The sequence below is a fragment of the Tinamus guttatus genome, unplaced genomic scaffold (assembly GCF_059628265.1).
Source record: "Tinamus guttatus ecotype Peru unplaced genomic scaffold, ASM5962826v1 Tinamus_guttatus_pri_ptg000652l, whole genome shotgun sequence".
Taxonomy (NCBI): Eukaryota; Metazoa; Chordata; class Aves; order Tinamiformes; family Tinamidae; genus Tinamus; species Tinamus guttatus.
In genome coordinates this window covers 2,577,936-2,592,068 of record NW_028289186.1, presented here as the reverse complement: position 1 = coordinate 2,592,068, position 14,133 = coordinate 2,577,936, and the positions used below count along the sequence as shown (strand labels likewise).

At 49.8% G+C, this 14,133-nt stretch overlaps 1 protein-coding gene across 1 annotated transcript; it reads right to left on the bottom strand.

Moving 5' to 3' along the window:
* Positions 1 to 2,252: 2,252 nt before the first annotated feature.
* Positions 2,253 to 13,787, bottom strand: VWA1 (von Willebrand factor A domain containing 1). The gene is made up of 5 exons (XM_088536102.1): positions 13,409 to 13,787; positions 8,656 to 9,219; positions 4,222 to 4,500; positions 3,043 to 3,315; positions 2,253 to 2,554 (listed from the first exon to the last, which is right to left on the bottom strand). Exons 1-5 carry the CDS (start codon positions 13,479 to 13,481, stop codon positions 2,253 to 2,255), a joined length of 1,491 nt encoding a protein of 496 aa, XP_088392228.1. The 5' UTR covers positions 13,482 to 13,787.
* Positions 13,788 to 14,133: the final 346 nt, after the last annotated feature.

The window sequence follows — 14,133 nt, the reverse complement described above, 5'->3', positions numbered from 1 at the left end:
TATTTATTAATTGTTTCGTATAATTCAGACTATGAAGTCATGGGTAGAATGCCTATTTTTTTCAGTCATTTAAAATTGAGATGAATACCAGCTTTTTAATCCATACCTGTCCTTAGCTACACTTAAAAGATTTGTCCTTACAGCTAACAAGAACAAAGTAACCATTCCAACTCAATCGCTCTTGTGTTGTATATTTAATGGCTTCTTCAAAAGGATGCATTAAAATGCGGGGAAGGGAATGTTACTGAATAGTAAACTATGCAGGGAGTTTTGCATAATTAAATGATCTCTGTTCTACAGCAAGATGAACAGGACAATGTTGAGATCAGGAGAGATTCCAGAGGCTCTGTCTTTCCCTCACTGTAGCTGCTCTTCAGATTGATCAGTCACCAAGCCACATTCCAGAGGAGAACACAATTCCTGCACAAACTCCTCATTGAGCTAACGGGTGACGCACCTCCCTCCCATCCATCCTCTGCACAAGGAGACAGCCCAAGGCAAATACTCCCTAGCTTTACACAGGTCAAGTTTAGCCCAAGGGAGACAAGGTCAGTAACAAAGTATCTCCCCACTCCAAAAGGAACTGATTTAAATAACCTGTAAGCACTTACGGAGGGTTTGCAGGATGAAGTGACATTGCATAGGGGCTCTCCAAATGTACAGCACAGCTTTTTTTTTTAAAAAAAGCTCCACATGTAAGACAAATAAGCAAAAAACTTAAAATAGAGCAAGCAGAGAGAGAACATATGTCCACTGATGCCACCACAACCCAAGGCAGATGACTTGAGGGGTCTGAATACTTCGAACTGCAGCAGAGAGGGGGAATGGAACAGTATTGAAAAGCCTCAAGGATACAGAGGGCAGACACTGTCCCCCCAGGCTGCCACCCCATCTTCAGGCCAAACATCAAGAGGTTAATGACCTCATTTAGTCCTCTTCTCTGAAATCCCTTGGTTTGGGCTTGATCTCCATGCACCGTCCATTTTTGTATTTGGTTATTCTTCTTTCTTCTAATGCTTTTCTCTTCCACTCTGGAAATGGCCATTCTTCTGGGGTGGCTAATTGGGGTTGCCTACGGGATGATACTGATGAGCCAGAGGAAAGCTGCTCCTTGTTAAGTACATCAATGTGGTGGTTCTTGACAGTAGGAATGGATTTGGCTACTTGTATCCTTTCACTTAACGCAAGTGCCCAGAATAAAAGGCTAGTGCAATAAACTATCGAATCTTGAATATGCTCCTAGGCTGAAAAAATAAAATTGTATCAACATTTAATAAATAGAGAACAGGAAGCAAGCATACAATAATGAGGATTCATCCCTCTGCCTTTTCTTTGCTATTTGTCAGGCATAGTTACATAAGAGAGGGTACAGATTTGGGATCTAGCAGTCAGGTTGCTTGTTCAATCCAGCCAAGGCAAACCTTGATCTTTTGGGTGAGCTTCACTACAAGGACAGCCCTCAGGCTCCACAACCACCCACAGTTGATTCAACTCCATCCACGGTGCGGGCCGGGAGATGATCTGTGAGGTTTCCAGCTTCCTCCCCAGATCCCTCCTTCTTGTCCAAGCTTTTCCCCTTGCCCCGTGGGGGATCAGTTCACTTCAGTGCCTGTCATGCCCTGTGCTTATATCCTTGGGCTTCTGTAGCTGGAAAGAACACAAAAAGTACAACATCAGCTGGTCTGCCTGCTCTCCAGATGGGACCAAGTCAGAGATCCCCTCCTTGTCCTCCTTTTCCCCAGTGCTCTGGCCTCTTATTGGGTCTGCACTGCCCCACAGCTGCTTTTCAGCTCTCCCTTCGGCCTATTGGGCATCTTTGTGCAATATCACAGTAAGTGGCTTGTGGCTAGTGGAAGGAGGAAGGCAGGTGCTTTGTGTCTTACTCCCTGTGGTTGGTATTTAGCCTGAGAAATGCCTCCCAAGGTGAAAAGTGCAGAGCAGAGTTCAAGAAACTTCTAACCAGAGCTTCTAATGCCCAGGCCAGTTTTTAAGAGTCTCCCCTATCTTGTTACCCAAAAGTGTTTGCAAGACAGTCTCCAACAGATACTTTTGCTCTTGTCCGCAAACCTAATTCCACCAGGAGGAGCGTTTCTCTCAGAAATGGGGAAAGCAGTCCAGTTTTGAACATTTCCTCTCGAGTGGATAGCTGTGGTGAAGCTATCCTGAGAATTTAGCTCCTGAGCACAGAATATTTCAGCCCTGAGGGCTGCGTTGAGTCTCCAGCAGCTCTGTCCCCTTAGGGACAGCTGTCCCTAGCACATGGACCGCTTTGCCCCCAGCTCACCTGGCTGCATGAGCAGCGTGCGGCACAGCCCCTTGCCCGGCTGGTTCTTGTAGACGGGCTTCACGCAGACTTTGCTGGTGGTGCCCGAAGGCAGGTCCGTGAGGAGAACGCTGCGGGTCTGCGGCGAAACGCTCACGAGGGAGGAAGGGCCGGTCTGCCGCCGGCACCTCACTCGGTAACCGAGGACCTTCCCGTCGGCAGAGTCCCAGGAGGCCTTCACGGTGTTGGGGCCCATGTTCTCAAAGCGAAGGTGCCTCACCTTGAAGCCCTCTAGAGAAGGGAGAAGAGCCACGTTACTGGAGCCATGTGTATAGAACTGTCCCTCCCAACAATCATCTCTTCATATCTCCTCATCTCTTCATATCTCCATACTGGAGGAGCTCAGGATGCTCTTAATTAGTCCGTAACTTTGTGCTGGTACCAGCACCAAATGTTGGCTCTGTTTGGCTGCCTCTCAGATCCTAGGCAGCTGTGTTCAACCCCAGCACTCTTTGTTCTTGAGTCCTGGTTAAAGCTGGAATTTGCCTCCTGAAGTATTTTTACAGGTAGCTTTTCAGAGTAGAAGCTTCTGCTGATGAGACTTCTACCCCCACGATGCTAGATCACACCAAAGCACAGAAAGTAAAAAGAGAGGAGGGAAAGGGCAGTTTTTTAGGGAAATCTAGGGACCTCTGAATCAGCAGGGCAGAGATGGGCACACTTTAGAGGTTTTCTGTGGCCATGCAGTGACCCATCAGCAGAGGATGCTGCTCGCTCACCTTCCTGAGTGCAGGCTTTAGCGGACAGGGATTTCTCCTTTCCCGATTTGTAGATGGCAGTCACTGTCACGAGATAGGTGCTGTTGGGTGCCAGGTTCTCCACCACGGTGCTGTTTTGTGTGCCATCCACCTCCAGCAGCTTCACCGAGTTCCCAGGCAGCGGCCCGTATAGGATCTGATAACCCGTCACGCTGTCCGGGGTGGGAGCCCAGCTAACGTGGAAGCTGTGTGGCTTGGACTCCGAGATGAGAACCTGAGCTGGACTGATCTCCTCTGCAAACAGCATAAAAACACACAAGTGAGTGTGTAATTCATGGCATCAGAATGCTCTCAGAAGACTATAGTTGCCTTGCACTCTATTTGTCTTCTAGGAGGTGGAATAAAATCTATTCAGCAACTAGATGTTTGTGGTCATCTATGTCAGCACAACCCTGCTCAGCTCTAAGAAAATGGTTTCTCCATCCACTGAGTGGAGACAGTGAGTACAGAGCAGCAAACTACTTAGCCAGATGTGTGCAAAAAGATTAGCTGATGTGCAAATTGATCTTGGCATTGTCACTCCCCTCTTATTTTAGATGTATAACTATTTTTTTTTAATGTTGCCATCCAACGTAAGTCTGAGTTATTTTTCTTGCTCAAATGACTAGTCTGCTTACAGGGGCCAGCTCTTGCTCTAAGTGTTACCTGCTCTTGCAGAGGGATTTCCCAGCAGTGGATACATGGGCCTGGAGAAGCAGCATGTGCTTGTTTGAGCAGGAAACAACAATCTCTAGTTCCCGTAAAACCTGCTCAGGCTATGGGAGTAAAAACTCTCCCCATCAGTAACCCATGCAGTGCAACACTGCTGCTGCTCGACCATCATACTGAGGCAGGAAGAGCTCTGGGCTCTGCTTTCCCCAATACATCGAGATTTTAAGGCTTGAAGGGCATTTTATGGGCATGAGACCTGACACACTTTTCTGGGCAGTCCAGAGAACCTAAGGAAATTGCGCTGGGGATTACCAGCACAAAGATGCTACCTACTTGTTACATTCTGTCCTGATCATAAGCATCTGCATGGATCCATCTACCTGTCCCAGTCACATCATGAGGGAGTGGGGTGCAGTCCTGGCTGCTTTCTATCCGCAATGCTCAGTTCTGTGGTGCCCTCCCACCTGCTCAGGGCTGGGCATGTTTTACCTGCCAGCGTCGTAACCTTTGTTGTCTGGGGAGGGATGTAGTGCACGTTGGATTCGGGAATGAGGGCCACCTGATAAGTGGTTTCTGGTGGAAGATCGCTCAGCACAAGGGTAGTGTGAGCCCCAGGCACTTGCTTTGTCCTCTTTCTTGATGGATCATCTATTGGGGAATATTCCAGGGTGTAGTAGCCAGTTTCTTGGGAGAGGACTTTGGGCCACACCAGACGGAAGCTGCTTGAGGTGACATCCACTGCGCGAAGCCGATTGGCTTGGATGGCATCTGGGGGAGAAGTGGCAAGAAATCACTACAGACATTTACACACACAACACAAACACATCCGAAAGACAGGCCCTTCTGGGTGCAACTGCCCATATCAACAGAGATAGCAGCTAAAATCACCTAAGTGCAGCTGGGTCCTTGCACAGGCAATCCAAGCCTACCCTGTGCCAGCCATGAACAACTCTGGAGCATCCAGCAGGTTCTGGGCAGCCACCACTGCCCCACAGTTGTGGGAGCTACTGTTTTTGGCCAGACAGGCACTTTCCTACACTTAGCAACACACTGCCACTGCCTGCTGCAGTCTCAGCTGCAGAAGCTGCTTGGGAGATAAGTGATTTTCCTTCTTCCCCCTTCCTACCACCTCCAGATGAATGAACCTTGCTACTCGGACAGAAGTCAGTGTCCAGGTGCCTAAATCCTTGGGGACAGCTCACCCCAAGATGCGAGTGGAAACCATCTCCTAGCCAAACCAAACAAAACATTTTATTGACCACGCGAAGTAGCCCAGAGTGGGAAGGACACGTTTGCTCTTTGCCTTAATGCAGGAAGAAGCAACAACTGGGTGCAGGCCAGCACTACTCTGCGTGCTGCATTCATCCCAGCTGAAGTCATCCTCCACAGAGGGTCACAGAGCCCCTTTGTGTCACAGAGCCCCATTGTTCCATGACATTCAATGTTCAGAGACATTCTTGTGCTGTCTTGCCTCTCCCTATATTGAAGCTTGTCATCAAGACCGATGCTCTCTTTGTATTTCAGACCGCAAATGTCATCTGTGGACACTGAAGTCCTGCAGTTCCCCAGCTTCCTCTATGACTTTACTCTTTGGCCACATTTGGTCATTGGAGCCCATCTTGGGTGAGATTCCCCTCTTCCCTGCCCTTCCAAAGGGCTTTGTTCCAGCTCAGTGGAAGTGGCAAATGAAGACATTAAGAGACTATTTGCTGACAGTGTTTAAAAGCATGCAAAAGCCCTACAGAAGTGCCTTTGCTCTGCATAGCATCACTTCTAACACCTCCCGATTGCCGTCTAGCTCAAGATTAATTACTTTAGGGTGCAGTAAGTAGCTCTCAGTAGCTACCCATCACCCAGGGGCAAACCAAAGAACGTAAATCTGCCCAGACCTACAGCAGAATGACCAAACGCTCTCAGGCTTGTCCTTGAGCGGGGGAAGACCCGCGCTCCTCTGCGCTACTGGCCTCCCTGCCAACTTCCCTCAATCAAGTGGAACGGCCTCATTTTTTCCTCTAAGCTGTTCTTTGGCTCTCCCAGGCAGGCAGGGACATTCCCCTTCTCCGTGCCCAGCTCCACACGCGGCCGGGGCCCTCCACCCTGCTGTGTGTGGAGGAGAGGGAGGGTGGAGGCCGCCATGGAGCCTGAGGTACTGCGAGCAGCTCCTGGTGGACACGTCACGAAGGACCCGGCAACGGGGAACCGGCCTGTGTGCCAAGGAGCCCAGGAATGGAAAAAATCCCCTTGGAGGCACAACCCACAGACACTGTGAATAAATCAGGCCAGTTAAAGTGTCAGGGTGAAGTGCCTTGAGGGACCTGCTGCACACAGGCCTCAACCACTCACTCTGCTCCTGGTTGTCCTGCTGCAGATGCCTTTACCATATAAAGGAGCTGGAACGGAATAAATAAGAAAATAGATGGGCAATAAGCTGTGGCCGTGGCCAGCATCAGGCACAAAAGAGAAAATCCATCCCCAGTCCCTGCCTTTTTCCTTTCTGTGCAGTTGTGTTACTGTGCTGCCATCTCCGAGACTCAACTTCTCCATTCCAGCACCCACCACATTCTCAAAACAGCAAACTGAGGCAGAGACATCCCATTTCTTGGCCTCAGAAGAACCTATAGTGGCCAGGGTTGCAATTTGGAAAGTTAAGGAACTTCCCTTTTGTCACCATGTCCTAGTAGTGGCTTCCATGCTGGCTCAGACTTAGCTGTAACAGCTCGTTTGGTTATTTGCCTGCTCAGATCTCTTTGAGGGCAAACAAAACGCTTCTTGACTGAGCAGCCCCTATATAAATGCCTCTACACCTAATAAAAGATACAGCGGCAGAGTTCAAACTCCTTCATGGTGTGTTCTTGGCGGGGTTCAAAGCGTTGCATGGCGGGTTCTTGGTCTACCTGAGACAATAAGGGCTCTGTGGCCAGGGACCGCTGTGTGGACACGTCTACGGAGTGGGGATGAACACACACCCTTCCTCACAGGAGATGGAGGGAGGGAAACTGCTCATTTCTTAACAAGGCTCCTTTGTGCATCTACAAAAACGCTTTTACACAGCGGAGTTTTGCAGAGAGAGATTGTGATAAGATAGCAGTGATAATTAAACCAGTCTGGGCCATTCCAGACTTGGAAAGGCCTGATTCTTGCCCTGCCAAGGATCCCATTTGTCCCTAACTTCCTAGGGGTGCAAGCAAAAGGGTGATAATGGGGAATTCCTCCTCCAGGCAGGGAAGGGTGATAATATATGGCATTATTAAGGCTAAGGCATGTGATGGTATCAATATCTGGTGTTTTGCTTAAAGCACCAGCCTCCAGATTAATGTGAGAATCTCACCTTCCATTAAAATCCCAGGCTAGAAAGTTTTAAACGGGGTGGTTTTGGAGAACTCTGCCCTCAAGTACAACTATTTGTTACTTCTTCAGGTCTTATGACCTTTAAGCTGATCTTTTGCTGCAAGGATTCACAGCTGTTTCTCATTTCTTAGGCTATTTTATACTACCTGGATGCAGGATACACTAGAAGTTGAAACAACAGAAACACTAAAAAAAAAAAAAAAATCTGGCACTTATCAGGTGTCTATGCAGCACCTGATACAGTAGAAGAACTGCTATTGCCCCAACCTCATACAGGAGAGAGGTAGATGATCACAGGAGAACACAGTCCCCATGTGCTATTTTCTAAATGACAGTGATTGAAAATTTAATTGCTACATTAAGAGGATTCTGTGCAAAGGGTTACTTGGACATACCAAAGTCAGCTTTAACCAACTCACATACGGCAGAAGCCAAGTGGGGAACTAAAACAGGATTTTCAAAGGAGCAAGAAGCTCCAGAATGGAAAGTCTGCAAAGCCATAGTAACTCACTCTGCTTTCCAAACAAATCTAGAGGCATCTGGAGACTGAGGCAAGAACCCAGCTTGGCAACCACGGACACACCCAGGGCGATGGCACTGCAGAGAGGACACGCAGTGCAACGTGCAGCTCAGCATGAGGCATCCCTCCCGGCGCCCAAAGCCTGTCCTCACTCCAGTTTGTGCCTTTGGGGCCTTGTTAGGCCCTTTCCTGGATGCTTAAGACTGCTGAAAATCAGATTTCTTGCTCCGTGCGCAGCAGCGGCCGTAACTGTGCAGGCACGAGAGAGGGAGCAGCTGGACGCCGCAGCCTGACAAGTCGGGGCTGGGAGTTTCTGCCAAGGGCTGCGCTAGCCAAGCCAGGCTATAGATCTGGCCTATGCAGAACACGTTGTAACAAGGGGTTTATGGAACAGAAACATTCCTCGCTACAGCCTTAATGCTGATAGCAACCACCGTTCTTAATTGCTTTTGGCAAAAGAACACCAACTGCCAGCCTCTAAGAGGCAGGAGTCAGCTGTGTGCTGTGCCAGCCACTGTGCCTGCACATGAAGGTAGGCTGAGGAAGTCAGACCTACCCTAGACAGCGTGTTCAACCTATTTGTGTCCTCTGCTTCCACAGGACTCGTGGACAGGCAGCATTTCAGAGAAAAAATGACTCTGAATATGAAAACTGGGCTCACTGGGGCCTGAACAGGTTGCTCTCATAGGCAACAGCCTCTTCTTTTGCAGCTAAACCACTCCCTGGTTTAGCTAACAATTAACCTGTGCAGGTAGGAGCTGAGGCCTCGTGCATTTTCATGCCTGGCTTGAATTGCAGGGAAGTCAGTGACCCACATAATTCCTTTCAAAGTCTTGTGGTTTGTAAAGGAATCCAGACAACGTGCTGCCTGTGCTACTTGCGCTGAACACAAACACAAGCTCAGCTCACCTAGAGGGCTGCAGAAGGGAACATATCTCAGTCAGTCACAGAAGCTTCCGACTGTAATAGAAATATTTGTCCCATACGTCCTCAAAGCCTCCAAGCATCCAGCTATATTGCAAATTCCCAGTGACTACATCCCAGCCTCCCTGTACCTGAGATGGCATCTCGAAGCTCCTTCGTGATGATGGGCAGGTCGTCAACATCCACAAAGTGCAGGTGCTTCTCAGGAGGTTGGCTGGCAGCAGCAGAGAGCTCCAAATAATTCCCCCGTCCTGTGCTGACAATGAAGACCGTTACCCCCATGTCCTTCAGGAGCTGCATGGGTTCAGAGATGTCATCGGTGGAGAAACCATCTGTCACCCAAACCATGACCTTAGGCACATCTGGCCGGGCACCAGCTTCATTGCTGAAGAACTTTTCCTTAGCATAGGAGAGAGCTTTGCCCGTGTTAGTGTCACCCATCAGCTGCTGAGTGTCCCGGATGGCTTGTTGCACAGTCCCACTGGACAGGTAGCGGTCAAAAGGGAATTCCATGGTCGGTGTGGTGCTGATGTGGATGATGCTGGTCTGCACATCATTGGGGCCAAAAGTGAAAGGTCGGATGAGGTCCCATATGAATTCTTTGACCCTGGAAAACTCATAGTTGGAGACGCTACCAGAGCTGTCCAGCAAGAAGAGGAGGTCTCCCTCTGAACCAGAAAGAGAGGGCAGGGGACCTAGCAAGAAAAGAAAGTGTTGTTAGTGGTGTGAACCCATGTGTGCATGGGCATCTGCGAGGAAAACTTGGTTACCTCAGGCCAGGTCTCAGAATTCTGTGATAATTTTGCTGAGCAGCGGCAGCCTCTGCCTCTGTTCAAAAATTGAGTTCTCTTAGCACCTTTTGCATCAAAGTATATTGCCAAAAATGGCTACTGTGAACAGCAAGCTGATTCCTAAGTCTCCCGAGCTCGCAGACCCTGGGTGGGTTGCAGGATCAATAAGAGGGACAAATGTTAACAAGCCTCTCCAGCTCCGCTCCACCGCATAGCAGCTCCGTGAGGTCACCTGGGTTGGATCACCGGTTCCGCGCTGCTTTCCATGCCTGCGGGACGGCCTTATCTAGGCCCTGCCCCATGGAATCACTGCAGGGACACTCCTGGTAAACGGAGCCCGGCTGAGCTCCACGTGCCCATGGGCTCTTGGCAAAAGCCCAGAGCTACAGTCAAATCTGGCTTTGTGGAAATCGCTCCTTTTATGGGCAGATTCTGCCCCTCTCTCCACTCAATCCTCCTGCAGCGAGGGACCAGGCTGAAGGTGCAGGATCCGCCCTGTCCAAGTTATTACTTGGGGAGCTAGAGGAAAAAGCCCAGTCATGAAATGGGAGAGGAGAGAAGCCAAGAGACTCTGTAAATCTGGGATGAAATGCTTGGCTTCACCCTGGTGTCTGGCTCCTGAGAAAATGCAGTTCCTTATGGAATGGGGAAGGGATGAGAGCCCAATATCCCTCTGATCCAAATTCAGCCAAGATGCATAGCAGATGGGAGCAGAAAGTACTCTAAGTACCTCCGAAGTAGGACAGAGAAATCTTTTCCTGCGGCGCCAGGCTCACCCCTTCACTCTTGTATTCCATACAGGGACAGGGGGCTGGGAAGGAGCAGGGATCCGGCACAAGCAGAGATCCCTGGACCTGCCAGCGCAGGAACAACGGGAGCTCTGGCTCCCACTTCCATGCTGCATCCACCCAGGAGCTTAAAGCATTGCACAGACTTGTGAAATGTCAGGGTAGTTTTGCCAAGGCCGTGTTATTAATCCATTATAGATAAACTACAAGCCCAAGGCCATGGGAGGAGGCAGCCGCTCGGGCACAGAAACAACAGCAGAGCCAAAGCAGAAGCTGGGATGCAGGTCCTGTCTCACTGGCTCTGCTCAAGGCACCCTCGTTGCACACACACCTCGTTACACACCAGGCTGCTCCCCAGCACATTCTGCTTTGAGCCAGAGATGGGACATATTCCAGAAGGTGGGAAAATTTCTCATAAACCTGAAGCAGTGAATATATTATCACTTTCTTACTCAGGTTTAGGAGCTACACTTGGAAGAGGCAAAGCCATTTGTGCAGAACACAACATATGAGGGAGAACCTGCTGTGCAAGAGAGGGCTGGAGTCATTATATGACCCATTTTCTTACCATTTCGATAAAATAGTGCGTGGGAAGCATGAAAACTCCTTCTTGTACCACCTTAGATCTTGAGATTTCTAGTATCTGGAATATCAGTAATGCTTTGGGGATTCTTTTAGCTGTTCTCCTGGTTTCTAACAGCTTTTGAGGTGCAAAAGCAGAGAAAAAGCCTTGGACCATAGATCTTTGCCAACATATTTGGGCTCCTCTACCAGCAATGCAATGGGAATGTGGGATGCTGAGCAGTGTGGGCGCTGGGGCATGGGTGGACTTGGTGCAACACGCACTGGGTTTGTGCTGGAGTCATGCAGGGGAGCCAGAACAAGGCTGGAGACAGCCAAGTGGAAAAGCTCCTGGGGAATTAATTGCTCCAAGGAAAAAAAAAATCATGCTAACAGCTCCCCGTGCCAGCTCTGCAAAGGACATGCTAAGGCAGGCCCCGAGACAGCAGCGAGCTTGGCAGGAACGAGCAGGGCGTTGCTGAGCCCTGGTGAGCAATGGGAGAGAACTCAGAGGCAGGTGCAGGACAGCAAAACCAGGAGGAGGATGGACCCTCTGGAAAGGGAGGACATTAGAGTGACCTGGAGGTGACTAAGAGATGCTGGCAGGCAGCAGGAGCGGGCACTTGGGATGTGTGTGACCCAGCACCACACAGCCCTGGCACACACACCCTGGCTTGGCATTTAGGACTGGGCAGAAAATTAAAGAAAAATCCTTTTTTTTCTTTCTTTCTTACCCACTGCAGGACGCAATTTCATCCTAATGTCAAACCAGTGACTTTCAAGTGTCACCGGTTCCTCAGGCTCCCTGATTCCCAACAGCATTCCAGCAGGGCACAGCACTAGGGGATTTTAGAGCTTCTGGCTGCGTGAAGCAAGTCAAAGACTTAGCCCCAGCTTTGTGCTTTGCCTTCAAGTGGAAGGAGCAGAGGCCATTTGGCTGGCAAGCCACCCTGGAAGATCTTGGCAACGTGATTGCCTCTTCCTGGCATGAAGTCACCCGTTTCCCTTCTCCCCTCCATTCCCCACCAGCCTGAGCAGTGTCTCCTTCCCCGAGTGTTGCAACAAGCAGCTGTGAAGGCTTCTGAGCCTGGCAGGGAGAGGATTGGTGACCAAAGGACATTGCTCACGAGTCATAAACAAGGTCACGTGCACTGGCAATTTGCAAGGGGAATAAGTAATACATCACCAGGGAGCAGGACGAGCAAAATCCCCATCCCGCTGGAATTACTGACAAGGGGCTGAAAACACCACAGAACGTCTGCTCCAAAGGGAAGGGAGTGCAGCAGGGCTTATAAAGCGACCAGACACTCCATCATGCTTCCCTTGGGTTTAGCTTTTTGGTTCCTTCATCTTTCTTCCTGTTTTTTGTCCTTCATCCAACACAGACGTCATCAAAACCAGAAGCGGGGCTGTGGATCAGTAAATCTCTGCATTACGCAAGCGGTTGCTGTTTTAGGCAGTTTCCCTGCTTTCCAGCAAAAGAAAATTGGATGTTTGGCAGGATGCCAAACGAAGACTCCTCACTTGCTGTGGGATTTTGAGAGAAGGGATATCCACTAGCATCTCCCTGCCTACCAAGCACACCTTCCCGAGCTGTCAGGCCTCAGCTTCTGAGGAGCTGAGGAGGAATTTAGCACAGTTTTGTCACCGCTGGCCTGAACTTTACTTAAGTCCTGGGAAAACAGCAAACAGGTGGCACTATCCTGTTGTTTCCCTCTAGCTGGTACCCAGTTGATGGATGCAGATCAGCCACACAAAGAAGTGTTTCAGGGAGATTGCTATGGGAGCAAAGTGTCACCACGGAGCTGTTTTCCAGGGGGAAAGCAGCTGCTCGGACGTGCCCTGCTGCTGTTCGCCGGGATGCTGACAGGGGACATCTGCTCCAGAGCTCCCTGCGCTCTCAGCTGGGACCCAAACACGCGCCACGTGTCTGATGTACGTGGAACAACTCACAAAGCAGAGAGACTTAACAGCCAAAAGAGACCATGTTCTGTCCCCGTTAACTCTGTGGTTGTCTCTCCTTCTTGCTGTTTGGCCGTGGATGTTTGCCTGGGCTGCAAGCTGCCACGTTCACTTCCATAGAGCAGAAACGCATGGAATAACTGCGGTCCAGGGGCAGCATCCCAACACAGTGCCAGGGAGCAGCAAAAATACCCTGCCAGTTTCTGCAGAACCTGCTCCATAACTTGGACCACTGAGGAACAGAATCCATGATCCAATGGATCCCAACCACTATCCCTAAACCAGCCTCATGAGCTTGGCCATCACAGCGTGAGCTGAGCAGTCACCCACGCACAGTTACAGTGCAGGAAACAAATGAGACCTTCACCTCCTCCTTGTCCCTTTCCCTACTGCCAGGTCTGGGACACTGACCCATAATCTTTGCCCCATACTCTTTTCACAGAGCAAAAACGAAAAGAAATAATTTTAACAAGGAAATGTAATGATTAAATTACAGAAATCAGCAAGAAACAACAAGACTAGCATAATATCAATATTGTTTTTACTTCTCTTAATAGAGTAGCCCTTAGTTAACAGGGAGGAGTTGGGTGTCTTTCTATATGATCATACCAATTGCAGAAAAAAAAAAACAGACAAATTTTCTTTCATGCATGAAAAGTAACATAGATCTATAAGTAAATATCTAAAGCAACAAGATAACTAACAGTCAGCTTTTATTCTGAAAAAGCTTTTGAGAGGAGGTATCAAAGGGGTCAGGCAGGAAGGGAACATCAAGCACTCACCTCCCTTAGGTGTGTTCTGCCCCGCAGCAAACTGCAGCCACAGACCAAGAGAAAGCAGAGTCTTGGCCAACATATCAAAAGCAGGTCCCGGGCAAACTACCTTAAATCCAGAAGCTTGGCGCTGTGAAGGCAGATGAAAGGCTTAAGATCAGTCATATTACGTGCGAGGATCCACCAGATCCCAGAGTGGCACTTCTGTGCTGCTCACGCCTTGCGATCCGACCGCCTCCTTATGTGTTTTGCTGGGCTGTGGTGGAGTCTCTGGCTCCTGAAGGCAATTTTCCTCCCTCCAATCCCGCCCCCCTTTTCAAGTCATAAATCCATCCTGACGGGAGTAGCCAGAGGAGAGGCACGAGGAGTACCCGGCTGCTGCTCCCCAGGAGCGCGGATTCAGCTGCAGGCAGCCCGAACGCAGCTGCGCTGGGTTAGGAAAATAGATCCCTATAGAGGAAACGTCGGCCCTGCAAGACGCTGGCAGCAGTCCAGCTGCGAGGGAAGGAAGCAAAAATAAATATACAAACAGATAAACCCCAACCTTCTCCCCCTCTCTTCTGGAATGAGCTAGGAGGAGAGAGGAAAACGTGTGCATATAGGAATGGAAAAGTAGAGAGGACAGAGCCCGTGCCCTGCCCTGGCATTACTGGCTGATCCTTTGGGAGGAGGCAGGCAGAGCGTTCCCGGTCCCGGCGCTCCTCGGGCTCCCGCTCCCTGCCCCTTGGCTGCCC